The sequence below is a fragment of the Kryptolebias marmoratus genome, linkage group LG24, assembly GCF_001649575.2.
Source record: "Kryptolebias marmoratus isolate JLee-2015 linkage group LG24, ASM164957v2, whole genome shotgun sequence".
Taxonomy (NCBI): Eukaryota; Metazoa; Chordata; class Actinopteri; order Cyprinodontiformes; family Rivulidae; genus Kryptolebias; species Kryptolebias marmoratus.
This window is the reverse complement of record NC_051453.1, coordinates 219,049-237,448: the sequence shown is the minus strand read 5'-3', so window position 1 is coordinate 237,448 and position 18,400 is coordinate 219,049. Positions and strand designations below refer to the sequence as shown.

Below are 18,400 nucleotides of genomic sequence, written 5' to 3'. Positions count from 1 at the left end.
CCCGCTTCATGAATGGCCGGACCGTCATGGAGGAGATGCCGTTCGACAGAGTCAAGACGCGGCGAAGGAAGGGTCACTGCCCGGCCGGGCCGCCGCTGGGGGCCGTCGCCTGCGAGGACCAGTTCAACAGCCAGGAGCTGGAGGCTCTCTTCCAGAACTACAACCTGAAGCTGGAGCAGACCGCCACGCTGAAGGCGCTGGCGGTGCTCATCGTAGCCGCGTCGTCGCTGTCCCTGGTGGAACTGCTGTCCAGCCCGCGGCTCACCTTGTCCAAGGGCTCGCACCCGGTGCACTGCGTGGTCTTCCTGTCGCTCTTCATCGTCACCAACGTCAAGTACCTGCAGGCGACGCAGCTGCAGCAGATCGCGAAGCTGGCGCTGCTCTTCAGCTTCACCTTCGCGCTGCTCTGCTGCCCGTTCCCGCTGTTGGCGCTCGGCTCGCCGCAGCCGGTGTCCGCCGCGGCCCCGGAGCAGGGAGTGTGGCAGCTCATGCTGGTCACCCTCGTGGCTTACGTGCTGCTGCCCGTGCGGACGCTGCTGGCTGTGCTGTTCGGGGTGATGCTGGCTGCGTCCCACTTTATTGTCATAGCGACGTCCATCACAGGGAGGAGACCGAAACTGTGGAGACCGGTGAGTGCTGCACCTGCAGTCCTGATCCAGAGGCTCGGAAACTTCCCCGAACGCTTCTTTTCTTCCTCCCGCGCGCGTGAAGCGGTCTTCGTTTTTACTCATGCAACTTTCCCCTGGAGAAGAAAAGGTTAACAGAAAGCTCCGCATCGATTTTAGCTCCAGGACAGAGAAGTTGTAGAGGCGGGAAACCGGCAGACAGGCTCGTGGATTTTTTGCGCAGCAGATTACAGATGAGGAGCTGTCCAGCTACCGGTGCTGAAACCGGATAGAAACCCGCAGAGTTTCCAACGCAGCTCGCCTGCTCTGTGAGCAACACATGCAGCTAGTTCCTGAGGTTTTTAGACATGCAAGGTGTCAGGATTTCAGGAATGCAGAGAGCTACTACACTGTAAAAACAAACTGGTGATGTTTCACCAATAAAATCGGTGCAACAATTTGAAATAATTTTATTTGAAGTAGATTAAAGCCAGCATTTTTAGTTAAACTCGCCTAAATGTAACAACTACATAACAGTTAAATAAATTAGTTGAATTTCACTTTAGGTAATTTTTTAGTTTGGTTACTCAGTTACTACCTTTACAAAAAATTTTAACCATTTTTCTACATTTGAAACTTGGATTCACTCACCTATATCAGATAAAGTCAAACCAGTTTTTAAAAATGTGTCAATAATTTAATTGGTGAAATTATAACTTGTTTGCTTAAACATCTAACTGAAATATAAGAGACATAAGTTACAAAATGCATCAGAATACAGATTACTTACAAAAACAGCATTTGGACATTAACATTTATTACATCCAAGAATTTGAACCTTATCCCAAAGCTGCAGTTTGTGATCAGATAAACTCGGCTAATGCTCGGCTAGCCTGGTAGCTCCATAATATCTGCACCTCGTTATCAATCATAAAGGATATGAACATAAAACCTTCCCAAATAAAAGTTTTATGACAGTTTCTGTTGTTCATTTTTACTAAGTAATCTGCATTCTTAACCCGTATGAATGGAGGCTTATGGTTCTCTGTTTGACGCTCCAGACAAAGAATGAAATGTGGACCTGAATGATGAAATGCAGAACCGATATCTTCAATTAAATTTCAAAACAAAAATATTGTTTATTAATCTTCATGGGTAAAGTTGAATTGAAATGTTCAAAATATCTTTTTTTATAGTGTATCATTCAGCAATAAGAAGAACATTTTTATGATAGTTAACACATTTCTACTAATCTGATGCACTGAGTCAGTTTCCCTAAAACTTTGATTTATGACAAAAAAATAAAATATTAATTTCTGTACCCAGTGTTAAAGTCTCAAAATGTACCCATAAGGTAACTAAAATGGTCCTTTGGACTTAAAGTACAAAAGAACCAGTTGTGACTGGCAGCCAGGTTTGTTTGTTTAAAGAGCCAAAGTGACTGAAAATAGGTCAAATGTTAAACCTCCCATCCATATTTATTTACTGACTTACACTACAACCAGCCTAATGTAGGTCAGTCATGTGACTCAAGCTTCCACCTGTTTTAATTCAGCCTAGTGTTTTGTTGACGCTGAGTGCGGACCCACATTTCATATCTGGAAAACTGGAGGAAACTCTTCTAAACTGCAGCATTTGATCTAGATCAGAAATACCTTCTTTGTGTCTGATTTTACGTTTAAGATGCAGGAAAACAGAAACTTGCTGCTCTATTGCCTCGGATAGTTTGGATCTTTGCTGATATATTTAGATACTCCAACGTCCACCTCACAGCTCAAAAAAGACGCACGTTAGGTTACCTGGTCATTTCAAACTGACACTAACTTGGATTAAATCATCTTCAGTGTCCTTTTTGCCACAACTTGGTTCAAAAGCGTTAGGAACTCAAATACAGTTAGTTACATAAAACATGAAATAGTAAATAGTAACATAAATAATGCACATTTTCTAAATTAATGAAAGCCAAATCTTAATACATCTCATTACGATCCCATAAGACACAATGAAAGCCATAGTTTTGTCTGACATGTGATCTCAGACATCTGTTAGATTTGGCTCGCTAAGAAAAACTTAAAATCTCTCCTCGTTGATGTCAAAAGGTAAAACCCTGGGAAGTGGGTGATTAATTAATTAATGCCTGACAAATTGGTCCTTGCCCTCCATGTGGCTCTGATCTTGAAGACATACAGTATCAGTGCTGCTGAGGGTTTAGTATCAGTGGTGCATGCTTGTTCCCAGCTGGAACATTGTGTTCCAGAATGGAAAAGAACATATTTTTGTCTCTTGAACTGTTTTTTGTTTCTTTTTTTGGAAGACCTGAGGAGAAAACATCAACTTTTAAAATGACATGACTCGAGTAGAGCTAAAGCAACAAAGGTTTTCTACCTTTTTATGATAGTTTCTGTATATACTGTTTTTCTGCATTTTTGAAAAAAATATAAAACACTGTCAAGATATGACTAAAGGAAAGAATGACAAAGATTAGATAGATAGATAGATAGATAGATAGATAGATAGATAGATAGATAGATAGATAGATAGATAGATAGATAGATAGATAGATAGATAGATAGATAGATAGATAGATAGATAGATAGATAGATAGATAGATAGATAGATAGATAGATAGATAGATAGATAGATAGATAGCAAATCTTATGAACCCATATTTTAAACTAAGAAATTGTGCCTTTTTTGGGGGGGGAAAGGGTTGAATTTAAATTTTATGGCAGTAAAACATCTCTGAAGTTGTTCCAGGGCCAACAGAAGGCTGTAAACGTAAGTGGAATTAGAAACAGCTGGAGGAGCATTTAGTAACTAATTAGGTTTATTGGCAGCAGGTCAGTAAGAGGACTGGAGATTTAAAAAAACATTTTAGAGGCTGAATCTGTCAGAAGTAAAGATGGGCAGAGTTTTACCAGTCTGAGAAAATGTGGATCTAAAAATAGTTGAACAATTTAAAAATAATGTTCTTCAACTTAGAATATCCCATCATCTTCAGTTCATAATATGAGCGACAGATTTGAAGAATCTGGAGAAATATCTGAGGTCAAAGGTCAAGACTGGATCTTGATGATCTTGGGGCCCTCAGGAACCACTGCATTAAAACCAGGTCTGGTTCTGTTCCATCAGGACTAAAATGTGTTTTATGAGATTTGGGTTGTTACAAAAACAGAGTCCCTCTTGATCATTTGACGTTTGTTGTGAGATAATTTGACCCTTGACCCCTCACATAAAAATAATTAAAGTGTTTGAGGTGCACTGCTGTGTGTTTACAGGCAATCTATAACCTTAAATCTCTGATTTTATCAGAGTCAAAGATACAGAATGGCAAATTGGGCATCATGCAAGAAAGAACATCTGATTTTCGATTGATTATTTAATCGTGCCGTCACACGTGCCGGTCCACATGCAGCTTTGTCAGACGTGTTTGTTCCTGTTTGTGTGCAGCTGATGGCCAACGCGGTGCTCTTCACCAGCGTCAACTTGTCCGGGGTGTTTGTGAGGATTCTCACCGAGCGCACCCAGAGGAAGGTCTTCCTGCAAGCCCGCAACTGCATCGAGGAGCGTCTGAGGCTGGAGGACGAGAATGAGAAGCAGGTGAGGCATGAGAACGAGACACATCAAATGTGTTGAGGAGCCACACTCTGTGCAAAACTTCACAGTCAGTTTAGAAGTTTTGAAAGGTTTCAGGTGGAAATGTATTCCAACAACTTGCCCACAGGCGCACAGTAACTATGACAGCAGCTATTTAAGGAAAGAACAATTACTGAGGCGCATGCACCGTCGCCACACGATCCACCTCCCCCCTCTGCACACACCTACATGCTATGATTTACCTACGCAACAACCAGGCAACTTTAACCCACAGGAACATTCTGTTCTGGGCTGCACCCACCTCATCCATCACTTGGGAAAAAGAAAATTAATGATCTCATGTATAAATTAGACATGCCTATCACCCGCCGCCAAAACAGTTACATCTTGCAAGTGGAGTTAGAGCTCAGAGTATGTGTTGAGAATGACTCTCAACTACTACCATGCCAAATTCTAGCTCATTATCTGTAGTTTTCAGTAAAATATTGTCATGTCTGTGTTGGCAAAATTAGATCAGCTTTGGCAGCCATCTTGATTTGGGTTGACTTCAAATGTCTGTTAGTTGTTGATGTAAAGCCGATGGTCACTTCCTGAGAGTTTAATTTAAATCGGTCCAGTGGTTTATGAGATATTTTGCTAACAGACAAACAAGACTGAGGTCAACATTTAAAACAAAGGTTTAAAGTAAAGATCCTGTAGAGGAATCTGTAGAGTTTGGAGTATGTGTTTTGGAGGATTCTTAGCTTCTGCCACATTGATTTATAGATCACAATCTGTAAGATTGGCAGAGTTGTAGCAATTTTTGTGTTTGGAAAGTCAGTTGGCTTTGGCGGCCATCTTGAATCGAGTTTACGCCAACCTTTAATCTGTGGTAGATGTATATCCACTGATTGTTTTAATGAAAGTTTCATTAAAATCCATCTCGCGGTTCTTGAGATATTTAGCTTACAGGCAGACAAACACGAGCAAAAACATTATCACTCCACCTGCGTTCCATAATTAAAGGCCTTAGTACGCATCTTACCTTCGTTCGACACAATGCGAGTGACTCCACGCGCTCACTTGACACCTGTTCTTCGTAGATTAGGAGACGATATGCTGTGTTTTCTCTCAGCAGTAACAGGCTCCCCCCTGACAGGCAATTATCCAAGCAGACGGTTTTCCTGCTACACTTTATCTGGGTGAAGAAACACACTCCGACTTCTGATATCAGCGACCAAAAACCAGGTTTCTGAGGTGGTGCCTGTGAGCACACACCTCAAACCTGATAATCCTCCTTCAGATGGTTGAAATGTACCCCTGTTTATCACTGGGGTGTGTTTGAGACGGATGTATTGATTCCTGAACAAGTGAAGGCTGTTTCGGGTGCGTCTGTGCCGTAAACCGGCTCCTCTGTTCTGTTCTCAGAGACAAAAAGAAATTTGAAGCTTCCTCCTCATTTGTGCAAACCAGGAGAGGCAGATCGTGTGACTTTTGGGTGCCAGACTTACTGAAATAAAACAATCTGAGCAAAGAACTCAATCGATCTGGGAAAGAAACTCTTTCCTCCATGACTCCAGGAGAAGAAGTTTATTAAGGAGCAAATAAATTAGATTATTGTGGAAAAGCATATTCAAGCTGACATCCCTGATCTTCTCTATCTGCTTTGACCATTCCTTGAAAGACTGCATATCACCCGCTGCCTTTCATCGTAAAATTTAAATCTCTGAGTATATTGAGGATACCTCTCAGCTACTACCGATACCAATAAAACTTACAGAGCTGTGCTTTTTGTGCTTGCTAAGGTCAGCCATCTTGAACTGGTTGACTCCAAAAGTTAAATCAAAACTCTTAAGAGGAGCATTATTTTCTCAGAGGCTTTTAGAAGTTACCCACAGATTTCATTTCCGTAACAGCAGATCAAATGTTGTGGTTTAGATTTATTCAGCAATTCAGGAGGATCTTAAATTATTCTCCAAAATGATAGAAAACCATGAAAGGTGGCCTTTTTTCACATTCAGACTAAGGAAGGTGGTTTGTGGGATGGTTATGGAAAGAAAAGTTCCTTTTCCGCCTGGCAGTTTGAAGACAAAAGTCACAAAAATCTGTTTATTAACAATATTTCCTAAATACTTTATGCTATGTTAATGTAATTTTTGGTTACTGACTTATTGTTATGATATAGTGAGGTCAGAATGCGATGGTCTCTATATTTGAAATTTAAGCTGACCCAGGTGATTTCTTTATTCAGATAGAAATCGTGCGCTTCATTAAAAAACCTTTAGATCCTCAGTGAAATAAAGGTGGAACTGACAGAAAAATAAAAATCCTTCATGCGTACTCAGAAAGCTGCTGGGAAACAGAAGTGTAAGAGACAGGATTGAGCCTATTATTTAATCTGAATAACCCCACCTTTAACCTGATAATGTGCGCGCCTGACATGTAAACTATAAAAGCTGCGCTCACAGGCGAGTGTTCAGACTTTCCCCACTCAGCAAGTGAGACGGCTGCTGCTCTCCAGTATCAGTTTTTTTATTTTCCTCTCACAGTTTTGTGAATGGAAGTGTAACTCTGCCTCTTAACAGCTATTCAGCGCGGCCATCAGATGACTCACTGTGCGTTTACAACCAGCTGCCATCCTGGGAGAATTTCAAGTGCGCTTCATGCTGCTGCGACTGAGACCTTCCACAAATAAAAGAGCCGATCTGTTGAGACTGAACAGAGTTTCTGCAGAATGAGCCCAAACTGTGTCTGTGGGTTTGATTTTTAAGTGAATCCTTTGAGCAGGATCCGTCTTTATGTTCATATTTTCAAGTGTTTCCTGTTAGGGTTTGTTTGTAAATCCCTTTGTTCGTGTATGTCTGAGTGTCAGTTCTTTCCCTGTGTTCTGCCCCGCCAACTCTCACCTGTCCCTAGTTGTTACCTCAGCAGGGGTCTCATTTATAAAACTGGCGTACGCACAAAACAGGGCCTGAAACTTGCGTATGCAAAGGTTGTGATCTATAAAACACAAACTTGACGGGAAAATGTGCGGTCCCTCAAACTCTGAGCCATGCGTCCCATATACGCTTGTTTTGGAGACGGGGAATTGAAGCCATACAGATATTTAATTTCACTACATAATCAAACTTTAATCTTAAATCGACTTTATCATAAGTTTTCAAAACAGCAGTATTATTTATGCTTCCACTGGTGACTCAAAAGGACCTTTCAACAACCCTTCACAGAGTTGTTTTAGGGCCCCTCAGGACAGGGTCTGTTTTAGGTCAAACATCCAGTCTTTTTCTAAGATCTGATCAGGAGTTAGAGAAATTAAAGACCCACTACTCACTGGTGTTTGACTCAAATAGAGCTGGATGACTCATTTCTACAGATAATGAGCTAAAATTTGATGTGGTAGTAGCTGAGAGTCTCTCACAGCACATCCTCTGAGTGCTAACAGATCATCGGTCTTATATTAAGAAAAGAAACATTAACATACTATACTGTAAACTTAGAACTCCTCACTTTTCAGTCTGGAACTGAGAAGCTGACAAAAGAAACATCTTCAAGAATAAAATAAAAAAGAAGGTCCAGTAGGTTTTGGTCTGGATGTCCTGGATGACTGAGAATCTGCAGCAGCATATTTATATTTTTATTACAACTGGAAATAGTAAAAATCAATATCACTTTAATCTTTTACAAGCCTAAAGAGATGTCCTGTAAACTGCTGACCCCTCAGGCAGCAGATCCCATGAATTAAACAATCATTTAGGAGGTTTATTGCTTTATTAAAACAGCAACTATTTTTACATTGGAGCAACTTATTCTCAAGGGTTTATTTTAAAAAAGGGAATAAATGGCATCCCTTTACCCCAGAGCATAAATATGTTCTTTTAAACAACAATCTTATTAAAATATTAAAATATGCCAGGCTGTTGGCATCTAAAGAACACTAGATTAACAACTACTGGTTAATGTTACAAAAAGAGGCAGTGCTTCAAAATAAGATGTGCTTTCCTAATCACAAACTAACCATTACTTCATGTTGCACATGTGAACACTTTATATGGTAATTCTTTGTTAGTTAGTTTTTGTCGCTCCTTTTTTTTGGATAAACGTCAGAAATCTTTACAAAAGACATTAAACAAAACTTCTTAAACCCTTAAAGTGTAGAAAGTCATGAAAAATAAACATATAAAACATAGATTTTGGAACAATTACAGAAAGAGAAGGTTAAAGGAGGTTTGTTTTTGCAAAAGCTGCTAAAATCTCACTCAAAAGCTCCAATTCCTGTTTCTTTTTCTCACATTTTAAAGATATATTTCCATGTCGACAGTGAGAGAAGAAGGCATGTTTTGCATTCAGCTTCAGCAGTTTAAAGACCTAACTCTGCCTCCTCTTCTGTTTTAACGTCTCCCTCCTCAGGAGCGTCTGCTAATGAGCCTGCTCCCCAGAAACGTTGCTATGGAGATGAAGGAGGACTTCCTGAAACCTCCTGAGAGGATCTTTCACAAGATCTACATCCAGCGTCATGACAATGTCAGGTATGGGGGTGTCATGACAACTGTGGAGGTGTGCGGGGAGCGTTTTGATCCCGGTGGGACGTTACGGTCCAAAATAGATGGAGAAGAATTCAGATTAGTCATTAGCACAGATGGACCCGAGCTAAACGGTCGGAGAAGGACGGAGCGCTGTCGCCTCCTCCTGTCCTCCTGTCGGTGTTTTTTCTTTAAAAGCAAGTTCACTGCATCGTCAGGCTCAGGATGCAGCTGTTCTCAGAGGGAAATAAATCAACCTGCAAAATGCTTCAAGCTGAGAAACTTTGGCTGAAGTCTGGTGAAGCAAAATAACCAGATGTTTCCCCGCATGAGCTAAAAAAAAAAAAACAGAGCAAAAAGTGAAGGAAATTGTGAGCCTTTAGGTGTTTTATTAAGAGAAAACACTGAAGTTAGATGTTTCTGTTTCCTCAAAAAGTGAACAAAAACGTATTGTTGCAGGCTTAATGGCAGCAGTTACATTGTGAGAATTTCCTTGAAATTAGATAAATTTCATCATCAGGAGGCTTCAGCGAGTAGAATCAGCAAGAAAAGCAAGTTTTTAAAGCAGATCCTGAGTCTTAAACTAAAACTAAATGACAGAGATCAATCGTTCAAACATTTATTGTTAATAACAAAGGTAGAAAGTGATGAATTAAAAGACTTAAACCTAAGACCAATTTAGGGACTTGAATCAGTACTTTTTCTTTCATGAGTTTTCCGATTTCTTTTCTTTGGTTTTGTGTTTTTCTCTTTAACTTTATGCATCAAAGATCCTCTGGTCTATCTGAAGCTTGTACCTCACTTTGCTGTGACAGATGGCGACTAGTTGGAGCAAAAATTGCAAGAAAATAAAAATTCACTTTGAATTTTGGTAAACTGACATGTTTAAATGACCACAATTGTCCCATAAACTTGGGGCTGAAATTTGGGACAAAATTCACGGAGAGTATCGATCACGCCACCGATTCACGATATTTGCACGACAGTCTCGAGACGAAACAGTGAATTTTTGACACTTGCAGTGGAGGCTTGACAGTTGGGAGAAAGTCCTGCAACGGTGGTGCGATGGTTATGAGTGATAACTGAGAAATCTGGACCACATACTTCCTCCAGTCCAGCAATCATTTTGTCATCAGATATCAGGCAATCTGGAGCTCAGAGAAGCTCCTGGATGGGGACAAAGCAGACCCACTGAAGGCTGCAGCAGAGCTCAAGAATAATCGGGTCACAGTGGACCTGTAATGTCCTGTTCCCTCACAGCTGTCTCCTATTTCTCAAACCTTCTGACTCACGGAGCATAAATTGAGGAGGGTTTGAGGCACCTGTCTGTCGTGCAAATTTTGCAAACACGTTCAGAATTCCTACAAGAGGAGACAGCGAGGCCCTGAGACCTGCCGGGAAATGGAGAACCATTGCAAAACATTTTGAAACATTTTGGAGACGTCCTTGCTAATGGTGTTCGAAATTCATCACCAACAGTTGCAGCCCAGAGAGATACTGGCTTAAATGTTCGTTAGGTTAATGGGTGAACTAAACCTTAATGTGTGGCATCATCACACTCTAAGTTGATTAATCTGAGGTAAAAATCTTATTAAAAATTTTAACTTAAGCTGTGGTTAAAGATATCAAAATGTTGGCTCTGTCATGTAAAGTCTAACTTTCTGTTAGATGCTTGTCTTGACATATTTACCTCGGCCAAGGAGGATTTGTTTCCAGTAAAAACTAATAAACTGTGGTAGTCACACACACAAAAAAACCAGTGGATCAAATGTTGGTGGTGATCCGGATCGTAGAGTTCAATAGCCTCAGTGACCCTATGGCCTCGGCAGAGGTTTGTGCTCTTTGAGTGTTTTTTTTCTCCAAAATCAGGCTGGAAACAGAAGAATAATGGCCAAATAGTACCTCAGTGCTTATGCATTTGCCCCTTTAATTAAAACACAATATTTCCTGGTCTTTTCATGTGAATTGTAGCATCAGAAAAAAATCTGACAGTGTGAGAACCTGACCTGACTCTGAGCTGATTACATTCCAGTGAGGCAGTAAAGAGAGGAGGAGAGGTGTATTAGTGCTGCTTAGTGTAGGAGTCGAGTGCTGGTAGCATATCAACAGCACTTCTGTCAAGAGACAGTCCTCCACTTTTTGTCTGCCTGTCTGAGTTTTTCTCCTCTGTCCGATCGACTCCCACATTCACTGAAAAAACCTGGGAGCATCGCTGCTGCACCGGCGTTCGTCCAAATATCGTGTTCCTTCACCCAGTGAAGCAGCTCTGATTTGTCTCCAGGGACCTGCTAGAATCACACACAAAAATAAATATAAAAATTCAGTTTTATTTAGCCGCATGGAAGCTTGACACTAACCCNCCACCTCCTTTGATGCAGCCCAGAGAACGTTTGATCACACGCATTTAGCTTCGCCCCCTCACCCACCACACATCAGCATGACCTGCAGCACAGCACCATTCAAAGAAAAAAATCACACAACAGAGCTCTTCTGTTGAGCAGCAGTCGTGATCCCGGCTTTGCATACATCAGGCTCCTGAGCAACCTGCCAAAAAGAGCAGAGCGACAGTCACGATGCAGAAACAAGGGCCCTCCTCACGCTGCAGCTAGAACATTCATCTGGATTGATTAGATGTCTCTCTTCAGCATGGTTCTGATACAATGGATGAAATCTACAGCTGCGGTCAGAAGTTTCCATCCTCTCATCCTGAGCTCGTATATCATATTGATTTGGACCGTTAACGATTTATCTGAACCGTTCTTTTTCCACGGTGGAATGATTATACAACAAATAACTTCAATGATTTTTATTACCTACCGCCAAAGGCAAAGGCAATAATGGTTTTCCCTTTATCTGTATGTGTGTGTGTCTGTAGTATTAGCAAAATAGCTCATATTTTAATAAACTTTCAGAAAGTAATCAACATCCACAACGGATTGTTTCATGAAGTCAGCCCAATTCAAGACGACTAACTCAAAGTTAACCAAAGCAAAATCGGTTATATCGGTTAGAATCGGTCAATTTTACAGTTAGTGAGCTAAAACTTGGTGTGTTAGTAGCTGAGAGTCATCCCCAACACAAATATTGAGTGCTAAGAAACATGCAGGATCTCGCATTTTTAGTTTTAAACTCTGGCAGAACCAGCAGTGAGTGATAAGCATTCCTTCAAGGAATGCTAAGTGTTTAATTAAAAACAAGGATTGGGTGCAGAGGTTGAAATTTGTACACATAGGCTGAAATGTGGAAAAACAATCACCTAAATCTTTTAATAAATGATGCTGAAGTTGCTGATGTCTTATCACTCAAGGTCAGATTTGAATAATTTTAGAACCTGGTAAAAAAAAACAGATTGGTTTTATTTTGATACAACCCTAGAACTGGAAGAGGATGGGCTGTCGTTTACCCATGACTGTATGTTGTATGATCAGCCCTCCCTGGAAAAAGAACGGTTCAAATAAATCATTACAGCCTAACATCGATGTGACATTCATGCCCATGAGTGGATGGAAACTTCTGACCCCAACTGTAAAAACAACTTTTATCCACTTGCTCAGAAGGTGGCTTCTAATCAATCTGTAACTTAAATTTAAAAGTGTAAAAACACATGAGGAAGAGTGCAAGAAGTGAATTTTCTATAACTAAGATTTTAAATAACCACCTTGTTTTTTAGAACCTGCGCAGCTGTCTCAGAAAAAGACAACTCTGTCCCTTCTTGTAGAGTGCAGCGGTGTTCTTGGTCCAGTCCAGTTTCTTGTCAGTGTCAGTGACCCTCCTGAAGAAAACTGGAGTCATGGGTGTCTTGGTCCTCCGTAAGTCCAACACCAGTTTCTTAGTGTTTGCCACGTTAAGCTCCAGGTGGTTCTGCTCACACCACGTGACAAAGCTGTCCACCGCAGCGCAGTAATCTCCCGCTTTGATGCATCCAACTGCAGCAGAGTCATCAGAAAACTTCTAAAAGTGTAGCTGAAATCAGTGGAAGGTGACCAGGGAAGGGAGGACAGTCGACTGGAGCCGGTCCAGATGTGCTCAGACCATCAGTCGTAGCTGGTCCAGGAGGATTCTCTCCAGGGTTTTAATGATGTGAGATGTCAAAGCCACAGGTCTGTAGTCTGTAGACCCACTTGGTCGTGGCGTTTTTACAATGCATGACGTCTTCCACAGCGCTGGGACCTTCTGAGCTGAGCGGTTCTGATGAGACAGGGTTCTATTAGCCAGGCGCAAAAAGGCTCCATCCTGGATTACAAGTGCTGCAACCAGAAGAAATTATGTATGCAGTGTTAGATATTTCAGACATATTAAAAAATGTCTGTCCCCTTCACATTTGATGACGACTCCAGTGTAAAAAATTTAATTTTAAGTTCCATAATTCAAAATAAAATCCAACAAAAGGAACCACTTTGTCTCCCATCATAACGCACCTTTGGACAACTGCTGCAGTGAACACAGAGATTAATTCAGTGTCAGGATGTAGGAAATTATTGCAGACTCATGATGATGCAGTAAAATTTAGAAAGCGATTGTTTTATGATTGAAACCAGACGGGTTGATGCCTTGAAGAAAATGTGAGGTAGTGATCCTCACTGCTTGGTTTGTCAGTTTTACCTCATCTTGGAAAAATAAAAAAAGATTTGGTGTTCCTCCCCCCTCTATGCACAAAAAGTACAAAAAAACCCTGAAATTATTTCTCACTTGACAGATGACATCACAAACAAGCTGCCGTGTAATCATTACACTTTGTTGAAAATTTCTACAGTAAAACTGACACTTTTTCTGTGAACTACTCATGTTAGGAATTTAGGAGCCTTCAGAGATGCTGTAACTGTTACTGTTTCCTTCCCGGCAGGAGGTCAGGAAAGAAAGATACATAAAAAACACACACAGTTCTGTATTTGTCAGGATGAGGTGTCTAAATATCTGTGAGTCAGATGGAAATAAATCCTGCTCCGCTGAGAGCGGTGAATTTTTACTGAGTCAATAAGATCCATAACACCTTGTTTTGCTGCCATCTGGGCTGTCTCTGAGCAAATGAATGAGGGGCTAAGTGGCTTTCAACACCTTGCTCATCCACTACATCAGCTCGCCAGCAGCAGGCAATTCAGCCCCGTAACTGATTTAGTGCTTGGCCTGAAAGACGCTTTCACTTATCGAGGATTAGATTATAGTACTCGCTGTTTGCTTCGCTGCTGATCACCATTAGCCAGATACACTCGTGTCGGTGTTACCTGTGGCGGCTTCGTTCCAGGAGGGTCAGGAAAACACTGCAGAGTGCAGAACATCAAATAGAACGGTGAGAGGAAGCAAACAAAATCTCTGCAGGAATGCCGCCAATGCCAACATTTTTACTTTCTTTTTGTAAAAATGTGAAGTGACAAAATGCAAAAGTTTTAACGGATGAACTGTAGAAGAAGTGAAAGGTTTGTAGGAGTAAAAAGAGTTTAGATAGTTCAGACCATTTTTATTCTTCAGCCTTAGACTTTTAGGTCAGCTCACACCAAGAATCCCACCGCTGGACGAATAATTAAAAGTAATTAAAAGTATTTGGTGAAAATATTGAGCCCTGAATGACTTATAGGGCATTTGTTAGAAGAATGCACTTTTAACTGACTTGTTAAATCGTTAAATCTAAAACAGCTGAAAGCTAAAAGTAGCCCGACTGTAGTTGAATGCTGCAGCTGAGAGCTAAAATCAGCACAACAGTTGCTAAAAGATAAAGTTAGCCAGACAGTAGCTAAAAGTTAAAAGGAGCAAAAGAAGACAAAACTACAGCCAGTGTGCTGAAGAGAGTTTAATGCTTTTCTCTGGGATAAATTTTAGAAAGTTAAATAGTTATAAAGTTATAAATCCTAAAAGTCATACCTCACCATTCCTGATTGAGCTCAGTGTTCTGATATGTGAACAGTTAAATATGTGGAAGTAGTTTGATGACAGAAATTATAAAGAGAAAAGGTAAATGTGCTTCCATGCTGAGGCATCTGCACCTTTAACTGTCACTTGTCAGGATGAGTTATTTTGTCTTTTAAGATCTTCTTTCCCTCGTGACAGCATCCTGTTTGCAGACATCGTGGGTTTCACCAGCTTGGCCTCTCAGTGTACCGCTCAGGAACTGGTCAAGCTGCTCAACGAACTGTTCGGGAAGTTTGATGAGCTGGCCACAGTAAGTTTTTTTACTCAACTTCATAACTCACCTGCTTCACAACGGAAATTATAAGGCAAAGAAACAATCAGCAACGTGAATGTCCAGCCGGTTTGAAATATTATGCAGCTACAGCCTCATTGTTACGCTGCAGATTTTTACTCCATTTTTAAGGTTTTAGTACACATCCACAGATTTTTATCTTGTAATCTGATAAATTTTCTGGTCCACTAGTCCACAGACTAAAAACACAATAAACATAGCAATCATCATGTCAAACATTGAGTTTTAGCATTTTGGGAGAATGAAGCAAAATCCAAGTAAAGTTTGGTAGGTGTTTGGATCTTATCAAAGTTTATTTATTAAACTGTGGTTCATGTCCAGTGAGTTATGAGATATTTTACTAACAGACTTGTGAACACACAGATATAGTTATTGCCTTTCAGTGGCACAACAACCTTAAACAATCTTCACCAACACTTTCCTATTTATTCATTAAGATACAGATCTTCTAACTTTTGCCTGTGCATATTATAAGTTGTGGATTTATTTGTTGGTTTTGGTGATGACAAAGGAAAAGTGTGAAACTGTAACTTTCTGTTCTAAAATAATGCCACCGAGCCGTCACGCTCCTCTCACAGCGAGGGAGGCAGCTGCTGTTTCTTCGCCTCCAGCAAAAACTGAATGTATTATTTAGTCCGGGAGCTCATTTATTATGCCGAGCCGAATATGTATTGATCCAAAATGTTAAAGTGAAGATGGAGAGGTTCACTGTAGCCAAGGAGGAGGAGGAAGAAGGTCAGGAAGGAGAGACCAGAGAACTGATTCTTAAGCAGCAGAAAGATAAATGCTGAGGAGGTGGATTGTTTTAGTGTGTGATAAAACACTACTGGGACTTGTGTGAGTGTGCATCAGTAAGCCTGTGCAGCATGGTTCTCCAGGAGTGATAGGTTATCTGCAGCCAGACACGAGCCACACACACATTCCTGTCTCCATCAATTAAAACGTTAAACCATAAAATCCAACTAAACTTTTTTTTTCCAAGCCTGCTTTGTCCTGTTTGGTCCTTCAGATGCTGGAGACAGCTGTCACAGAGGCGGGGCTTATCCTGGAGTCTAATGTTTACGCTAATCCTTAAACGAGTTTAAGTCTCTTATGGTTTCAGCATCTGCTCGAACACAAGGCCTTCACCAGGCCGGCAGGGTCCTCCAGTCTGTTATGTGAAGAACAAACTAAGGCAAAGCTCATGATTAATTTCATGACTGAAAGAACAAAATTCCAGATACAAGAGGCTAAAATAAGTTTCCTCCTTTTGCGTCCAGACTAAGCCTTAGTAATCAGGTGAGGAGTTTCATCTTTGCATTCAAAGGAATCAGATAATTTGGTTCAGGTGTTTGATTAGTCTGGCTCCTGGTTTCTCCCACTAGAAGGAGACCTCCCTGATGGGATCAATTATCTCCTCTGGCCTGGGAACACCTTGGGATCCCCCGGAAGGAGCTGGAGAGAGCGTTAGGGTTAGGGTTATGTCCGGGACTTTTCACTTTTAGACAAAACTTATCCAGATTTAAAGATGTAGGTAGTTCAGAGCTCAGTTTTTGGTTTAGTATTTTTCTTCAACTCAAAATTTTTCTAAAAGATAAATTCACGATTGCAACGTTCCATTTTTATCCACAGCGCTGTTAGATGGTTTATGAGAACCAAAAATAGTTTTCTTGTTTTTAAACCGCTCAGTGTGCTTAACCTGTCCTGTCACAAGGCCAAAAGATCTGACAGTTCCCTTTTATTTTATAACGTGCTTACACTCCCACGCACACACACATAAAGTCACATGATCAGCAGGATTACTCCCGTTCAGTTAATTCTGCTTTCCCAGAATCAGTTATGACTTAACAGAAAGCGACTGAGGGGGAGAAAGAGCGAGATGTGAGGTGATACAAGGCTCACTATCTTCTGCTTTAGTGCTGCAAAATATGAAAATCTCTTGTCAGGGTATATACCGCATGCACGCGTCTGAGTGCACGGCAGCAGCTGCATCCTAATTGAGATTTAGAGTTTGTCGCGTTAGCCGGAGAGAGAGAGAAATTCACTTTCAAACCAGCTCCATCACAGCTGCTGCGCCTGTCTGACTGTTGTACGCTGCACGACACATCTACTCCCTGAAGGCTCAACCTAAACTTAACCGCATCAGACACACACCGAACCCTCAACCAGCAGCAGGTGACGACAGGAACCCATCAGGTCCGACTGGGGGACACGTGCTGACCTCAAGATCTGCAGATTTAAAACCTCAGATTTGCCTCTGAAGGCAATGGCGCCTTCCCCCCCACTGAGACGTGTCTTTCTGTCAGCTGACGCTTCTCATTTCTCCTCACACTGATGCTCAAAAGTGAACACACACACACACAGACACACATCTGTTCCTTGTGCAGGGATAATCATCCACGTTCTGAATTCTCATATCCTCCCACGCCCAAATCTTTCTGCTCCCGTGAGCAGAAAACCAGAGCACCCCATCTTCTCTGCTCTCATCACTGCTTCTCTGCAGTTGTCATGATCCTGTGTGTGTGTGTGTGTGTGTGTACTGTCAGCCTTACTGCAGGCAAAGCTTTGTCGGGTTTGCCATTATAAAGTCTGATGACTGTGAGTGATACAGTTTACCAAAAGGAAACCATGTGCATTAAACTAAATGGAAGAACAGTATACCGTGCTGCACGTAACCATGCAACTGTTTGCGTTTTCTTGTGTGCTGCTGAGGTGTGTGTTTATTTTTGTACTTGTGTCATCCTCACCAGTTCTGCGCACAATGTGCACTGTGACAAATGGAGGATCTGTCTGGGAATGTGTGGGCGGGATTCTACTTCAAGAGCATGTCGGAGCAATTAGAGTTGGCCTCAACAACAAACACAACACATGGTTTCTCGAGCAACATCTCTGATTTACATGATCAGGGATGCAGCATCAGTCATCTGTCAGATAAAGGAAGACGTTCATCTGGTAGATGTGGAAGTGGTTCAAAACTATGAGTCATGACTTAGTTCCAACTGTTGTTTCCCTGGATTCTGCTGAACTTAGTTTTTCTTGTGGGGAAAATAGTTACAGACAAGTTTTATTTGTGATTAATAGAAGAAAAAGCTTTAATAGAAACGGTTCCTTCTCAATTAGCCATTTCTATTGCAGTCAAGTTTGAGAAATAGAAATATGGGGTTTTAGAGAGAAGTAAAGCACATCTTCACCTTCAAAAAATGATGTATTATTGTTCATTTTTGTTTGAGCCCCTTTCATTTAGCTTCAAAGAAGCCAAATTTAAAAGGTTTTAAGTTGTTCTGTGCTAATATTCAACATTAATATTAATGGGACTTTGCCTCTGTATCTTCAAATGATCAATTTTTAAATACACTTACCTGTAATTAGTCATTTCTGTCACAGCTCCATCTGTTCCTGCCACGCCTCTTGCCACAGCCACTTAACTTTCCACAGTCCTACAGTCCAAGCCACGCCCATGTTGCCATGCCCACACAATCACCTTCATCTGCTTCACCTGTTCCTGTCACTATAAAGACCCACAG

The 18,400-nt window shown here is 41.1% G+C and overlaps 1 protein-coding gene across 2 annotated transcripts in view; it reads left to right on the top strand.

The window, feature by feature from the left end:
- Window positions 1-8: 8 nt before the first annotated feature.
- LOC108248366 (adenylate cyclase type 1) overlaps window positions 9-18,400 on the top strand; it is a 52,188-nt gene continuing 33,796 nt past the window's right edge. Inside the window, exons 1-4 of one of the 2 annotated variants that reach the window (XM_017437105.3) lie at window positions 9-629; window positions 4,056-4,205; window positions 8,589-8,707; window positions 14,744-14,855. In XM_017437105.3, coding sequence (XP_017292594.1) covers window positions 9-629; window positions 4,056-4,205; window positions 8,589-8,707; window positions 14,744-14,855 — 1,002 coding nt within the window. The remainder of the gene's footprint in view (window positions 630-4,055; window positions 4,206-8,588; window positions 8,708-14,743; window positions 14,856-18,400) is intronic. The other variant, XM_017437104.3, reaches the window with a different exon arrangement.